Source organism: Primulina tabacum, chromosome 6, assembly GCF_025594145.1.
Source record: "Primulina tabacum isolate GXHZ01 chromosome 6, ASM2559414v2, whole genome shotgun sequence".
NCBI lineage: Eukaryota > Viridiplantae > Streptophyta > Magnoliopsida > Lamiales > Gesneriaceae > Primulina > Primulina tabacum.
The window spans coordinates 25,817,703-25,835,941 of NC_134555.1; the positions used below are offsets into that span (position 1 = coordinate 25,817,703).

Genomic DNA, 18,239 nt, shown 5'->3' on the forward strand with positions numbered 1-18,239 from the left:
CAGTAAGTGTGAGTTCTTGTTAGAGAAGGTGGCGTTCTTAGGCCACATCGTTTCTAGCAGCGGTATAGAGGTAGACCAAGCGAAAGTTGCGGCAGTCAGAGAGTGGATTGTACCGCAAAATGCATCAGAGATCCGTAGTTTCATTGGGCTAGCAGGATATTATCGGAAGTTTATTCAGGGATTCTCCTCTGTCGCAGTTCCACTCACGGCGTTGACAATGAAGAATTTGAAATTTGTGTGGAGCAATGAGTGTCAGAAGAGCTTCGATACTTTGAAGCAAGCTCTTATCTCAGCACCAATATTGGCCATGCCGTCAGGGCCTGGAAATTTTGTTTTGTATACCGATGCTTCGAAGCTCGGTTTAGGTGCAGTGTTGATGCAGCATGGGAAGGTGATAGCGTATGCTTCTCGTCAGTTGAAAATCCATGAGAAGAATTACCCTACCCACGATCTAGAGTTGGCAGCCGTAGTTTTTGCCTTGAAGATTTGGAGGCATTATTTGTATGGGGGGAAGTGCCAGATCTTTACCGACCACAAGAGCCTCAATTACTTCTTTACGCAGAAAGAGCTAAATATGCGTCAGAGGCGTTGGTTGGAGCTAGTGAAGGACTATGACTGTGACATTAGCTACCACTCGGGAAAAGCTAATGTAGTGGCAGATGCACTGAGCAGGAAAGTCGCAGTGATGGCTCATTTGGTGATTCCGAGACCCCTTCAGTTTGAGATGCAGAGGTTTGATCTAGAGACATATCCTCGAGGTAGAGTTCCCTGTCTATCTACTTTGACGATTTAGTCTTCTCTTCTAGACCGTATTCGCAGTGGGCAGCCAGCAGATGAGCAGTTGGCAAAGTGGAAGATAGAGATGAGGCCAAGTGCAGTATCTTTTATACAGTTAGCGACGGTATTGTGAGATATCGAGATAGAATGTGGGTTCCGAGCAGTGATTCTATTCGAGCAGATATTTTATCCGAGGCCCACATGTCGCCATACTCTATTCATCCGGGGAGTACGAAGATGTACAAAGATCTGCAGTTGTTGTATTGGTGGCCTGGGATGAAGAAGGATATCGGACGTTTTGTATCCGAGTGTCTGACGTGTCAGCGAGTGAAAGGGGAACACCAGAGACCAGCAGGTATGCTCAAGCCTCTTCCTATTCCCGAGTGGAAGTGGGAGAATGTTACCATGGACTTCGTGGTTGGTTTGCCGAAGTCAGTCAGAGGATCAAATGCTATCTGGGTGATTGTTGATCGTCTTACCAAATCAGCGCACTTCTTGCCTATTTAGACGACTTTCACCATGATTAAGTATGCAGAGTTGCATATCCGAGAGATAGTCCGACTTCATGGTATTCCCATTTTTATAGTGTCTGACTGAGATCCTAGATTTACTTCCTCATTTTGGAAGAGTTTGCATTCGGCTATGGGTACGAAGTTGTTGTTTAGCACAGCTTTCCACCCCCAGACAGATGGTCAGTCAGAGAGAGTTATCCAGATTTTAGAGGATCTTCTCCGTGCATGTGTCATCGATTTCTCAGGAATTTGGGAGTCGAATTTGCCATTGGTAGAGTTCGCCTATAACAACAGTTTTCAGTCGTCTATAGGTATGGGTCCGTATGAAGCACTGTATGATCGTAAATGTAGATCGCCTATTCATTGGGATGAAGTTGGGGAGAGATCAGAATTGGGTCCGGAGATTATTCAGCAGACTACCGACGTAGTAGTCAAGATCCGTGATAGGTTGAGGACTGCTCAGAGTCGACAGAAGAGTTATGCGGATCAGAGGAGGAGAGATCTAGAGTTCGCTGTTGGTGACCATGTTTTTGTGAAGATAGCACCTATGAAGGTGTCATACGGTTCGGGAAGAAAGGAAAGCTTAGTCTGAGATTCATCGGACCATTTGAGATCCTCGACAGGGTCGGGACGTTAGCTTATTGCTACTACTTAAATAATAATTCACCCAAGTGTAGGTTGTCTGCAAGTAATATATTTCGTAAGTACGAGATCGATCCTCAGAGAGGTTATTTTGAGTTTAAATTTATTAATTTATAGATTACCAAATGTAAGAATGAAGTTTACAAATTATAAATTTTGTCAAGGCTTGAGGATTTATTCTTGGTTTATGTAATATTGTTTAACTAAAAGTAAAACAAAAGAAAGCACCATAAATAATGGTTCCAAGAAAATTAAACACACACATAATATAATATAGTTCCCATTATAGAAAATACCGAATTAACCGATATTTTATATATGGTACCTATGATTATAATTATAACTATATAAATAAATAATTGCATAAAGTAAATGTTAAATTAAATCATTATATTTCATTTAGAACAACCGGCAGAGCCACGCTATTACCTAAATGAAATATATTGATTTAATAAATTAGTTGCGGTAAAGTAAAAGTTAGTTGCGATAAAGTAAATGTTAGTTGCGGAAAAGTAAAAGTTAGTTGCGAGAAAGTAAAAGTTAGATGCGAAAAATAAAAATTAGTTGCGATAAAGTAAATGTTAGATTGTTAGATGTTAGTATTAAATCATAATATTTCATTTAGAACAACTGGCAGAGCCACGCTATCGTCTAAATGAAATATTATGATATTATTATATAAATATATATATATATATCTATATATATATAATAATAATAAGTGATGAAATATTAATTGTATCAAAATTAAACAACAAATCAAGATAGCCACTTTAATGGTATCAAGCATTTGATGTAAATTGATAACAACAAATAATTCATTTTTATACCTACAATAAAAATAAGTTAGCTAAATGAAAAGAAATAAAGAAAGAATATACAAAATATAAACAATCTTACTTCACCAAGAATGCATCCTCTTCACCTTGACATAATAGATTTAGCTTGCCGTAAGCTTACTTTTGATCAACACTAAAATATCACTCATAGTTGAGAACATGAAAGAAAATATATTGGAACTTAGAACTTTGATACACACTCACACTATATTTTACAATGAGATAGAATGATTCTCAAGCTAGCACAAGGCTTCTATTTATAGGCCAAATGAGAGAAGGGTTAAAATTTTTATTAATACCATGTAGTTGCAATAGTATTCTTTGTCTCCTCCAAGTTCAATTCCATGTCCCTTCTTTCAATGCTTTGTTCCACAACTTTAATCACCGAATTTGACTCTGCTCAAAACGGCAAACATGTGGGGAATTATTTGTAGATGAATTTAGCCACTTGGTTCACCTCATTTGGTTAAATATTGAAATAGTTATGATTTTTTTACTATATGCTGGTCATAGTAAAAGTAAATTTGTCCTCCTTTTGATATTTGCACAATTTGATCATCTTAATGAACTTTTTAGGCAATCATGTCTTCTGCAAAGTTGTAGATAATTTCTCAAGGATTCCAAACATGTTTGAGTCACCTCCATTTGAATTTTCTAGCTTGAGTTATCATTATTTTACCAACACGTAGAAAACCTGAAAATAAAACATATTTAGTAAGACAATTAAATATAAACAAACAATACTAAAATAACATAATTTTAATGAAACTTAAATTTTAAAATACAGGTTTTAACATATAATAAATTATTAATTTTAAGTTTCATCACTTATCGTGTTGCTCTTCCGCCGAAGCTGGCCGGAGTGCACAACGTGTTCCACGTCTCTATGCTGAGGAAGTATATGACGAATCCTTCGCATGTCTTGAATTTCGAACCGTTGCAGCTCACTCCGAACCTGTCTTATGAAGAAAGACCAGTGCAAATCTTAGATAGACAGGAAAATGAAGTTTCGGAACAAACTGGTTAAGCTAGTGATAGTCAAATGGATTAATCATTCGGAGGAGGAAGCTACGTGGGAATCGGAGCCAGAGATGAAGAGTCGATACCCCGAATTATTCGGTAAGTTTTAATTTCGAGGACGAAATTTCTTTTAAGGGGGGAGAGTTGTAGAACCCGGTAAATCAGACTACGTATAAGCCATGCATAATTACTATTATTTAAATTAAAAATGATTTCTTTTATATTTAGGGAGTGTTTAAGGAATTTTAAAATTTGTTAAGTCATGATCATTTATTTTAAATCGCAGAAGTTTAGTTTTATCTTTTCAGGTTAAATACGCGAGGCCGGACTGGAGTTGGAGTATTGAGATAAAATTTAATAATAATAAAATATTCTTAAATTTAATTTCAGCCAAGGAATAACTTATTTTAATGTAAAAGAATGTTTAAGAATTTATTTAATTAATTGGAGTAAGTTAGTAAATAAGTTCTTTTTGGCCAATAATTAATTAAAATCCTAAATTAAAATGTGTAACCAATTGGGATAAATCAATCTAGGCCTAATATATTCAAGAAAATTATACCCTAACATGTTAGTAAATTTATTTTAATACTTAGCCATGCATGCAAGGAAATTACTATCCTAAATTAATTATTTCACTAAAATACATAATAAGTGTTTACAACTTTAAGGACTTAAAATACAAGATTTGAAACAATATTTTCCCTTCCAATTTCTAGTAAATTTCGGCCCCCTTAGATCAATTTATGTAGGATTGGCAACTCTCCATTTTAATTACCCTTCCATAACCCTTCATGGTATATTGATTCCCTCACCTTTAAATCACCTATGATTAATAATTGAGCATCATCATGCACCTAATCAAACAACTAATCTAGCCTACCAATCCCACAATTTTCGAGCAACAAGAAGGAAGGAATCAATCCTTGTGTCATTCAAATCCCTCACTTATAGCTCCTACCTTAATGCATTCCTTGACTCATTATTCATCTTGGTAACCTTCCCCTTCACCACTTAACATCTCCTGCAGCCCATACCTTTGAAATTTCAGAGAGAATAGCAGCAAGAAATCGTGAGTTGCATCAAGAAGAATAAGAGAGAAAAGTAAGAAGCAGAACTCCGTCTCCGCCGCGCCGTATTCGTCGTATTGTTTGTTTTCTTCTTAAACAAACTTCAGGCAGGTAGATACCATTTTTTTTCTCTTCAATCAAGTCATATATACATTTTTAAACCATATTATGTTGATGAAGCACGAAATCATCGAATTTGACAGCACATATTTTTCGAAAACCTGCACAGATTTTTCTCGGCTCCTCCTTGTGCTTCACGGGTTTGATTGTTTTGTGATTTCAGGAGGTTGGTTCGGTTCCAGGCACTCAAGGATGCATCTAGGCATGTACTAGAGTGCGTTAGAGTCATGTTGGTTCATCGGTTCCAGCCCATGCACGCAAGGAAGAGACTTGACAGCAACTTCTTCTATAGTTGCGTGCTTGAGTCTCGATTCTTGATTCTTATTTGTCTAAGGCGAGGGTTCGAATCTTGTTTGGTCTAAGGCCTGTAACTATGGTTAGAACCTTCCCTTAGCATGTCTAGGACGTGATCAAGATGGCCTTTCAAGGCTTGGTTCATGGTCCCATCGATTTTTAAAACAAAACATGCTAGTGTCCCTCGGTTTCATTTTCTGAGTTTTCGTGTGAGTGAGTTATGATTTGGAGGGTGTTGGGTGGATCTTGGCTGGCTTCTAGCCCTTAGCCATGGTTCACACAATACCCCATGATATCTAGATCAAGCCATGGTCGATCACATGGCCATTGTAATGACCAAGACCGCAAGTAAAGTAACACACCCCACGCGCGCATCATGGTTCTCGGGTGGGAACGTTGTGTTGTATGTTGGCCTAGGGCCCTTAGCCATGATTTGAGCCACACCTTAGGATGCTGAGAAGAGGCTATGGTCGGTGGTTCAAGCCCTAATGGCCATTAGCCTTGTAAACGAAGCAACACAAGCACAGCTGCTGCCACTGAAATTTGACAGCAGCCTTGTTGCGGTTCAGGAGGCTGTTTTGAGTTCTTGGTTGGCTTTTAGCCTATGGCATTATATTGGAAAGTACCTCCATAAGTTAGGAAGGACATGTTTTTGGCCGTTTGTGATTTGGTTAAGTTTAGAAGTCGTACGAGAATTTACAGTGCAATGTGCCAAAGTGACTCTCGAAAGAGCGTTTCATGATTTTGGCCTCCATTCACATTTTTCGTGTATTACAGCCCTAGGGTTATGTTTTTCAGTATTTTAGGTGTATTTTAATCATGGCTAAATGATGTTTCAATGTCGTTTCGGGTTGGTACGAAGCCATGGTTGAAAACTAAGTTTGTTGGGCGTAGTTGTCTCGTTTTTGGTTCGGTTACGAAGTCTTTGTCAAGTCAAGATTATTTGCATGTTTCTAATGTTAGAATTAGGTCGCAGCGAGCCTGGGAACGATCCAACTTACTAGATAAAAACATGATTATGATTATATTACGTGCATAAAATATAAAATGTTTATTTTTGAGATATATGCGATATGTCTTGTGGCCACCTTACGCTTATGGGATTGCTTCACCCGGTGACTTACGACCGGTTTACGATTATGTATGGGTACGGATATCCAGTCCAAGGGTTGTGATGATCTCTACCGCCCAGTATACTGTGGTTTAGTCTGATCAGACGTGCATGTTATGTTTTGGGCCACTTGCGTAGAAACATTATCTCTACCAGAAAAATTATGCTATGATAATTTCTGACAGGGCTCTATCGAGCAAATCTTTTACGTACGATTTTCAGATATGCACGTATTTATAATTATTCATGACACGATTTTCACCTTACGCTTTACGATACGATATTTTCACGTTACACGAAATTTATGATATATTTACTTGTTATTCACGATATATGCATGCTGAGTCTTTAGGCTCACTAGACTTGATTGTTGTAGGTACTGATGAGGTCGAGACTGAGGGCGGGGACCAGTGAGCTAGCTTGGGTCAGCAGTAGTAGAAACCCGAGGACCTCATGCTTCAATTTATTCACTATTTTATGCTCAAACCAGTTTTAATATGTTGAATGATTTTTAAGTTGTTTTGAAACACAATATTTACTTCTGCTGTTATTTTAAAGTTAAATCTATTTATCAGTTTATTTTATGTATGATGCACGTTATTTATTTAAAGAGGAAAATTATTAATAATTCCGCAAAATTACGAATACGAAATACGGGCTTCTACATGCTTAGAGCTGTAGTGCTAGACTTTGGCACTAGTTGGCAAGATTCTTTGCCACTTTGTGAGTTTTCATACAACAACAGCTATCAGACGAGTATAGAGATGGCTCCGTTTGAATCGTTGTATGGCAAGAAATGCAGATCCCCTCTTTATTGGGATGAGATATCTGAGGTGCCTGAACTTCGGCCTGATATGATTCGAGATATGATTGAGAAAGTGAAGCTGATTCAGAAGAGAATGAAGACAGCTCAGGATAGACAGGCCAAATATGCAGTTATTCGACGTCGACCTTTATAATTTGAGCAGGGAGACAGAGTATTTCTGAAGATTTCTCCTTTCAGAGGCATTGTCAGATTTGGCAAGAAAGGAAAATTATCTCCACGCTATATTGGTCTGTATGAGATTCTTGAAAAGATAGGTGCTCGTGCCTATCGTCTGGCTATTCCGCCTTCTCTATCTGGTATACATGATGTCTTTCATGTGTCTATGCTGCGGAAATATCTTCATGATGCTTCTCATGTCTTCAGCCAGACGAGGCAGAACTTGATGATACTCTGAGTTATTTGGAAAAACCGATCCAGATTCTTGATCGTAAAGAAAAGCAGCTCAGAATGAAGACTATCCCGCTTGTGAAAGTTCAGTGGAGTCGTCATGGCATCGAAGAAGCTACTTGGGAAACTGAATCAGATATGAGACAGAAGTTTCAAGAGTTATTTCACTGATGTGAGTCTTCTTATTTAGCTTCTGTATATCTCCTTCTTATTTGTGATTTGATTGCCTGTGATTTCGGGGATGAAATCAGATCTTAGAGGGGGAGAATTGTAATGCCCGAGATTTTTATCTTGTTAATCCGAGATTATTGATTGATGAATTGTTGCGATTAGAAGGACCGCGCCGAGATAAGAGTTGAGAAAGCATGTCTATTATGTGCGAGGACAGAACACCTCGCGCATATGCGCGAGAAGAGGCGCGCATATGTGCGGGCAAGGCAGAAGACCTCGCGCATATGCGCAAGATAGGGCGCGCATATGCGTGAGCATGTGAAACTTCTAAGTGCCGAGACAGCAGGTCTCGCTCATATGCGCGGGGATAGGGCTCGCATATGCGCGAGCAGTTGCAATGAAAAATGCCGAGGCAGAGAGTCTCACGCATATACGCCGATGATGGTCGCGCTTATGCGCGAGACGTGCAGCACAAAGAATGAGCCACCTGGTCTTGCCATGCATTATATATGTAATTTACTTTCATTTCTCCTTTAAACCTGCAGCAAGAACCGAAAGATTCCTTGAAAGAATTGTCAAGTCCTTGAATCAGAGATTTTGTGAGTTACGCAAGATCCGGCCGTAGAATTTCAATCCGAGAATTGTTTCGTACTCCTCTTGTCAAGAACTTCAAAAGGACGTAAGTTTCACTACTTTCTTTTACGTTTTGAAAATATGGTACTAAAGGAATCAGGATATTATTGATATTATCTGTTCCTGATCTTGTTGTAATTGTATAATCGAAATAAGATCGAAGAACGGATACCGTATGAAATTGTTATCATTTTCAGATTGAATTTGATTGAGATTATGCAGTTTGAGAATATAAGATTGATTTTGTTATCGAATATGAGTTATGAATTGTATCTGTTGATATTGTATTGCTGGATATATTGAGATTGTGCTGTTATGCCGCCGAAACAGAATTAGATTGAGTTCTGATTATATCCAGTATTGGTTGGGTTGTATATTGATATTGTACTCCTCGATAATGTCATTGTCAGATTGAGTGTTGACAGCTTCGAATTCAAGACTTCGACTTCGTCAGATCGACAAAAAAAAGGTATAAATCAATGTTAAACCGGGAAGATACGACTCCAGTTAGATTCGACTTGAGTTTTCCAAAACCACATACTTCTTCGTTATTGTTTTAATACCTTTGTATTCTTTGAATGTTTATGCTTATTCTATTGATTTATAGAAAAATAGAGAATAGAAAATAGATATCGAGAAAGAGTATTGGGCAGATGTACCTAGTCTTTGGCAGAGGTGCTAAGTCATTGGACATTTGGGTTTATATCGATGTTGCTTAGGAGTAGATCGACTCCTATTGTAGAGATTCGATATGATGTACCAAAGTCCTGGAACCGGGATCCCTAGATCAGAGTCGAGTCAGAGATTAAGAGTTTAAGAGTTTGATTTACTGTTTTATATCGATTCATGTCTTTCAGATTATGATACATGTTATTGATAACTGTTCTATGTTTTTATATATGTTTATATGAAATACATGTATACGTTATTTATACTGGAAATATGTTTCTCACCGGAGTTATCCGGCTGTCGTTGTGTTTGTATGTGTGCATGACAACAGGTGAGACAGGATCAGGGTCGAGAAGAGGATGAGAGATTGAGTTTAGAGTGGAGATTCGGACCCAGAAGTAGAGTTGATTTTCATCACTTGATATGTAGTCGATGAACAGTAGTTCGTTGTGAGTTTCTTTTGTACTAGACTTGTACTTTGGTTCATGTTGTAGATATTTAACTTGATCTTGTGATATGAATGAGATGGTACCTATTTAGTTATAGAAATTGAACAATTGTTTATAGGGTGTTCAACATTTAAAAAAAATAAATTTATGACCCAGTTTACTTAATTGTTATATTTGATCATAATGATGATTAAGAAGATGAGTTAGCGTCCGGGTCCCCACACTTGATCTGACTGGACTGAAGATGCACATAACTTGAGGACCAGCGCTTCTACTTCTCCGCATTTATGTTTAAGTTTATGTCAAAAATTTTACGACTATTTATTTATGCTTCGAGAGATTTTTGAGAGGTTTTAGTATGGGCTATAGTTTTCAATTTTATTGCTTCTTAGGTTTGGTAAACATTTGACGATTTGAACTATTACTTTGATTTTTTCAAATATTAGTTAGTTGGTTTTATTTTAAAATGGTTCCAAAATATTTTATGCTTGTTTTATGCATTTCGGCCGAACAGTGGAGGTTTTAGAAAAAAAAAAATTCTAGTACTTTTGAAGCAAAACGAATAGCAGACGTTTCAATTTTAGCCACCACCTCTGTATGGACCTTATTCAACAACATTGTCACAGTTTCAAGCGCAAAGCCCCAAAACGATGTAGGAAATTTAGTGGATCTCATCATGGATCGAACCCTGTCCATCAAGGTTCGATTACGACGCTCAAAAACACCATTCAATTTTGGTGTTTCCGGTGGAGTCCACTGTGAGAGAATCTCATTCTCTTTCACATATTCTAAAAGTTCAGCATTCAAATATTCTCCACCTTGATCAGATCGAAGTGTCTTAATAATCCTTTTAGCTGGTTTTGTACTTCATATCTGGATTCTTTGAACCTTTCAAACGCTTCAGATTTTTGTTTCATCAAATAAACATACCTATACCTCGAATGGTCATCAGTATAGGTAATGAAGTAGGATTGCCCATATTTTGTGCTTACACTTAGCGGGCCACAAATGTCTGTATAGATCAAATCCAGTAGACCATGCGCACGTTCCATGTTTCCATTGAATGAAGTCTTGGTCATTTTTTTTAAACAGGACTCACAAGTAGGTAAAGAATTTATGTCTGACAAGTCAAACATGCCTTCTCCCACTAGCTTGTGCATCATGCTTTAGGAGATATGACCTAGTCTACCGTGCTATATTTGTGCGAGATTTGGATCTTCTATTTTCTTTTGTTTGTTGTTGAAATCTTGTTTACTTGGACATTCACATATCATTTTCAAAATATTTCCGATCCAGATAATTTCTTATGTTCATTCTTCTTGCAGTGAAATAAATAAGTTCTGACTTATCGGGCTTTGTGGGACCTTTAAGTGTCCTTTGGAGTTTGCCCTTATTGTGTTTGTTTTTCTTGTGAGGAGCAAAACATTTCTTTCCCTTACCTTGTAGGCCATTTTTCTTGCCCTACTTGGAAACAACATTTTCTTATTTTATGATGGCTTCATAAGTCATAAGCATATTGACTAGCTTTTAAAGGCTATTTCAATCTTATTCAAATTGAAGTTCACCATAAACCTCGTCAAATGAGGAAGAGAAAGACAACAAATTGATGCCATCAAGTAACTCGTGGCCCACCACATTATCAATAAGCCCAGTCATATGTACACCACACTCAGGGGCCAGAGCACCATCTTGCAATCGTGTGTTCATGAGCTCCTTGAAAGTAGTGTCCATCACTGTACGAGTTTCATGCACCATGCAACTCTTGAATGTGTTATTCGAATGTCAACAGCATTCATCATTTCCTCAAACTGTCTCTACATTTCATTTGACACAAAAGCGAGCATATTACACTTTAGTGTGCATCCTATGGTCCTACCATCTAGCATGCTTTGTCAGTTCTGCAAGACTAACATAGTGTGTATGCTATTTTCTCCGAATTTAGAACAATTTTCTCAGGAAATCTTGAAAATTAGTGTTCGGTTAGCTTGTTAATAACATAAATAGATTGCATGACGAAATCAAAAATATACTTATACAAAAACAGAATAATGGTTGCCGATTATTTTAAAATAATATTATGATATAAAATACGATTTTTATTTTATAAATTTATCTCCCACTATTTTGACATTTTCACCACTCTCTAATAAAAAAGATAAATAGTATTTCTTTACTGGGCACGTAGAGTCCAATTAGACAATTATAATCCTGAATAATATCAAAATAAAAACTAAACTAATTTTAATAAAATATCTTCCAGCGCAGCACGCGCCGTGCGTAGCCCTGCGTGCACGGACTGCCCATAACAGTTCCAGGCAGATTCGAAATATTTTTTTAATTTATGCTAAAATTAAAAAAATTTATGGTGCATGAATTTTCTGAAAAATTTTCTTGTGTGGTTATAAATATTATTCAACATGATTTAAATCATACGATAAAGAGAACCTGGCTCTGATACCACTGTTGTGATTCGTGTTCTCTCGTGCTCAAACGCAACAGTAGCTTTAAAATTTTTTATTTTATTTTGACAGTCAAAATATTTGGACACTCGTATGGTTTGTATTGAATAAACATACCTTTATTGAATTTTCACTTGGCTCCAACTACGACGGTATAATCGAACGTAGTTCTTGTTGTAAATCTCACGTAAGTTCTTCAAGCCTCCTTCTTTGATCTTCGAATCAAGTCCACAATCGGATTAATTGTTCCTCTTCTAAAAAGCACTAGAATATTTAGAAGAAGTTTTAACGTGAATATTAAAAAATATAGGCGACACAAAAACCCCTAAAACTCTAGGATTGGAGGCCGTAAATTGGAGAGGAGAAGCGAAGGCCTTTTTCAAAAATATGGTGTCATGTGTGGCTAGGGTTTAAGTGTCCTACATAAATGATTAAAATTCTTAATGGACTTTGATTAATTAATTAAACTAATTGGACTAGTCCAATTAATTAATCAAGCTCATAATGTTAATTAAGAGGCCCTAATATTATATTATAGTAATTAGGTCATGAAGGCTTTAAATAGCGCGCGCGTCGCCGTGCGCGGCAATGCACGCACGGATTGCCTGGAACGGTTCCAGGCAGATTCGAAATATTTTTTTTATTTAGGATAAAATAAATTTTTTTTATGAACCATCAATTTTCTTAAAAATTTTTTGTGTGGTTAGAAATATTATTCAACGTGATTTAAATCATACGATAAAGAGAACCTGGCTCTGATACCACTGTTGGGACTCGTGTTCTCTCGTGCTCAAACGCAGCAGAATTTTTAAAATTTTTATTTTATTTTGACAATCAAAATATTTGAACACTCGTATGGTTTGTATTGAATAAACATACATAGGATGTTTAGTAATATACCTTTATTAAATTTTCACTTTGCTCCAACTACGTTGGTATAATCGAACGTAGCTCTTGTTGTAAATCCCACGTACGTTCTTAAAGCCTCCTTCTTTCATATTCGAATCAGGTCCACGATCGGATAACTTGTTCATCTTCTAAATAGCACTAGAATATTTAGAAGACGTTTTAACGTTAAGATAAAAAAACAATAGGCGGCACAAAAACCCCAAAAATTCTAGGGGTGGAGGCCGTAAATTGGAGAGGAGAAGGGAAGGCCTTTCTCGAAAATATGTTGTCATGTGTGGCTAGGGTTTAAGTCTCTAACTTAAATAAAGCCTTCATGAACTAATTACCATAATATAATATTTGAGCCTCTTAATTAATGAGCTTGATTTATTGTTGGACTAGTACGACTAGTTTAATTAATTAATCACTAGTTTAATAATTAATCAAAATCCATTAAAAACTTTAATTATTTAGTATGTTGGACTTGTACTTCTACAAGACCATTAAACATACTTCCCGCTATATTTAATTTAAATTTAATAAACTCAACTTTTGAGTTTAATAATTTAAATTCCCAAATCTTATAAATTCAACTCCTTGAATTTATTCTCTCCAAATTTGATAAATTCATAAATTCAACTTCTTGAATTTACTATCCCATAAATTCATCTTTTTGAATTTATTTTCTCAAAATTTAATTATCATAAATTCAACTTTTTGAATTTACTATATCATAATTTATATAAATTCAACTACTTGAATTTATTCTCTCACCGGGAACAAATGATCTAGTGCTTCTGTGACACTCAATGATTCAGGGGTACAACTAGCTGTGAGTTCACAACTCTTTGTGATTCAGAACAAAATCTTTTATTCGGGCTTACCATAATTGTCCTAATTCTATGTATCAACAGTTGATCATGAGAATGTCAGTAATTATATTTCTGATTAAACCCATCGAATCATGGTAAGAGCGTCTACTAACATTGCCCCATGATTCCCTAGGTATCACTGATTGTGCCTGCAAGAACCAATCAGTTATGATTAATGTACAGTGCAGTCCCTTCATCTCATATATCTCGATCGAATCTGCAACCATTGATTCATCGAGGGTTGCATAAGTCTTCGATAACACTGTGACACATATTTGAGAATAAAAGTGGCATCGCTTGTACAATTGGAGAAATTCTTCTCTAACGTACATCTCATACTTTGGCCATAGATTACATGCACTATTATTTCATCAGATCACACAAGATATCCACACCGGTAGGATGAGGGTGAATTCCCGACTACAATGCACTGGCTTCTACATGTGTCGCAATTGTACCAAATCTCGCCATTTGATGACCCTCCTGGAGTCGGTAAACAAGTCAAAGCACAGCCCTAACATATAGAGCCTCAGTATTGTCCCGGGTCGTAAGCACTAATGATGTACAATCATAACCACAGGCTTATCATTTCGATGAATTATAACCACTTATAAAGTCTAGAGAGGGCAGTTCAGTATAATCATCATATACCACTCATCTGCATATTTGGACATCTCTATGCCCTTACCAAGAAACGCAATACACAATATCACATATGCTAGTCTCGAGCTCAAGCGACATTTATCCATGTTTTAGGCTGATGAATCGACTAGGAACAAATTTAGATTATACAATATTTACAAATTAGTTTCAACATCGAATTATGATTCATTTGTATTAAAGTAAAATCAAGGTATTTATCTATGTTGATCACATGGGTATACAGATAAAGAAATTGCAAACCATGAAATAATGAATTATATTAAAATAAAGATTGTTCATTACAACTGAGTCATTAAATTCCCTAGCCAACAGTTGGCTTATAGGACATCTATTCTAACAGTGGGTGACCTTGGCTTAGAATTAGTAAAAAATTTGAGCAAATATTCTGAGTTGAAGAGTGAATTTATTACTTACATAAAATTTTTCGATTTTTAGATGAGAAATCAGATCCTGAAATTACAGAGAATTTATGAAGTCGTGATGGGCTTCTGGGGGAAGCATGTAAAAAAGCCTTTCTTGGCAATTAAGGTACTAGATAGTTGATGTGCAATGTACTAAAATTTATAGCAAACAGATTGAATTTGTAACTGGATGGTGCTTGTGCGACGGGTTTTTTGACTGTCGCCTTTGGCGACGTTTATAATAAAGTTCGTTGCCATATTAGGCGACGGTTTTTTTACCCGTTGCCATGTGCCACGGTATTTTAAATTGACCGTCGCAATATTTGGCGACAACTTTTTTAAACCGTCGCCTTTTGCGACGATTTGAACAACCGTTGCCCCATAGCGACGGTTGGGACAAACTGTCGCCAATCTCTAATAGCGACAGTTTTACATAAACGGTTGCTATGGGCGACGGTTTAAATCAAAACTGTCGCAAATAGCGACGGTTTTTTTACAAACCGTTGCTATGAATTTTTTCATTCACCAATTAGTGATCGTTCGTTGACACGCGGGTGTCAGTCCGTCGTCTGAATCCTAGCAGATGGCAGACATTCGACATTTGTACCAAACACTTGTATTATTATTTGTAGAATTAGTAATATGATTACATTTCTCAAATGTTGTTGTTAATATTTTTTCAATTAGGACAAAATAAATAAAGCGACCGTTTTAGTCAAAACCGTCGTTGAATATAGCGACGGTTCTCAATAACTGTCGCGAAATTAGCGACAGCAGTTATCAACCATCGCTAGTAGCGACGAATTTTGTAGCGACGGTTCTTGAAACCGTCGTCGATCTAGATCGGCGACGGTTTTATAAAACCGTCGCTATTTGCGACTGATTATTTCAGAACCGCTGCTACTGGCCCTGGTTTTTGCAAACACCATCGCTATGGTTCTATATATACCGAGGTTCGCGAACATTTTTCTTCAACGCTTTTCGCCTTTTTTTCTCTTGTAGTAGCGAAAATCTATCGATTTTTTCAAAATTTCGGTTTTGTTTATTTTGTACTAGCATTTTTTCGTATTAATTTCGTAGATTTTCTCGTCGGTGTGATCTTCCGACGTTCCGTAGATCTGCATATCTTCGCGCACGTCAGGTTTTTAAAGCGTTTTCTTTATAGAAAATTTAATTTTATTTTTTTGCGTAGTATTTTTATTTATGAAATTTTGCGTAGTATTTTGTTTAATAACCGTCGCTTCATCATTATTTACGGTTTTTTAAAAAATAACGTCGCTTATTATAGCGACGGTTTTAGAGAAAATCGTCGCTTATTATAGCGACAGTTTTTGACAATATCGTCGCTTATTATAGCGACGGTTTCTGACTAAACCGTCGCTTCTTATAGCGACGGTTTATGTCTAAACCATCGCTTATTATAGCAACGGTTTCTTTATAATAGTTGCTTCATTTAGGCGACGGTTATAAACCGTCGCTACGCTTCATTCGCTACATGAAGCGACAGATTTCTTAAAGAAACAGTCGCTATATTAACGACGGTTCTTGAAAAACCGTCGCTATAGAAGGCGACGCGGCCTCCTGTGACGGACCTATAAACTGTCGCCTAATCCTTTTGGCTATGGTTTTAGCGACGGTTTATACCGTCGCTAACCTCTTTTTTTTTTTGTAGTGGATACAGACATTGCAGAGGGCATTTCATGGTTTTAAGCTTAACTTTTATACACACATTGTATCATTCTTGTTGTTAACAGGTATGCGATGAGCTTGTGGATTTGATGGAAGAAGGTGGAAACATTGTAGATCACCACGGCTGTGACTTCTTTCCAGAGCGTTGGATCGATCGCGTAGTGATGCTTCAAACTGAAAACTCTATATTGTATGATCGGTTGACTAAAAGGTTTGTAACACTTCTCTATATATATGGTTCATTTCTCTTGCTGTTAGTTGAATTTGTCTATTATTGTTTCTATGTTCTTAATTTTGTTGGAAGTACTCTGGCAGGGGATATATAGGTCAAAAGCTCTCGAACAATATTGAATGCGAGATCTTTCAAATATTGTTAGAGGAGGCCAAAGAGAGTTATTTTGAAGGTATTGTGGTGCCACTTAGAAGCGACTCTGTTGATGATATAGATAGGAACTTGTCATCTTTAACCGATTGGATTCGATCATGGAGCTCCTTATCCTGATTCCAAAGCAGGTTGATTGAATATTTAAGGCTACTGTTTGGTGCCATTCGAAGTTTTTTATCTCGTGCTGTTGTTTTGGTGCATTCTTGAACGTTTTGGAGTTGAAATTTACGAATATATAGTGTTTTTTAAGCACGAATATATAGAGTAAGATTAGATAAAAAACCCTTCTGTTAGCATTTGAAGGTGCTTTTTCTGTTGACCGTTAATCGTTAAGAGGGTTATACTAAAATGTGTTAGTCCACCCTAGCATGCAAATTAATAATTATGGTAATCCATTTATTGATTAAAAATGAACTGCTCATACTAATCAACTTTTGATAGATTGGTGAAGCTTCTTCATAATTCCAAATGTGTCTTTCCACCATTCAATTCCAATTTTACAAATCTATTTACATCTTCTCTCTTATGTCATGTCATTTCAATTTAAAAAATTGATAAATTTAAAATTAAATTTTCTCATTTAATTTTATCTCGGCCACGTTCACCGACTTCCAAACCCGTTCATATTTGGTCACAAAACATTTAGCATACCTCAAAAACATAAAAATAAATTTTCTCATTTTGCACGTCGAACATACTTACATGGCGTTGAGGGATTCGTTAAATCTCACTTGGGGCCACTGCTGCACATACTAATATGAGTTCAAACACTTATCTTTCATAACTTAGACGTATTAATCATGCTCACCCCCAAAAATAACAAATTTCTTATGACGTTCCAAAAATATCGGGTAACGACCTCGTTTAATTATCGTACTAAACCATGACATTGAACCATAAAAAAAATCCCAATATTTTCTCAAACATTGGAGGACACGACCCTGTGCACACATCCGGGTCTGGATACATGTAGCCTCTGCAAACTTAACCTACGGAGGAAGGGTCCAGCTCTGAGTCCATGTAGACTCTGGAATTTTACACCACAAAAGAAATAAGGGCACGGACCCCGTGACAGGGTACAGCTACGGATCCGTGTAGACTCTGAAAAATGATACCCAACGGAAATCACTACGCTTGTGGCTTAATCCTCCTAACTCGATCGTGCGGACCGTGAACCAACACCTCGAGACCCATCCTAGGATGCTATGGCAATGTTTCAAACTCCTAGGATACCTCAACAACGATACCAATCATACAACGCAACTTAAACCGTGAACCCGATATTTTGACACCAAAATGCTTCCTACGACTTCTAGTGCAACCAAGTGCCTATCGACACAAAACGAAGCACAAAAATCATCC

At 36.8% G+C, this 18,239-nt stretch overlaps 1 protein-coding gene across 1 annotated transcript in view; it reads left to right on the forward strand.

Moving 5' to 3' along the window:
• LOC142550136 (adenylate kinase isoenzyme 6 homolog) overlaps positions 1 to 16,994 on the forward strand; it is a 44,338-nt gene extending 27,344 nt beyond the window's left edge. The window contains exons 2-3 of the mRNA XM_075659372.1: positions 16,558 to 16,703; positions 16,808 to 16,994. Coding sequence (XP_075515487.1) covers positions 16,558 to 16,703; positions 16,808 to 16,994 — 333 coding nt within the window. The remainder of the gene's footprint in view (positions 1 to 16,557; positions 16,704 to 16,807) is intronic.
• Positions 16,995 to 18,239: the final 1,245 nt, after the last annotated feature.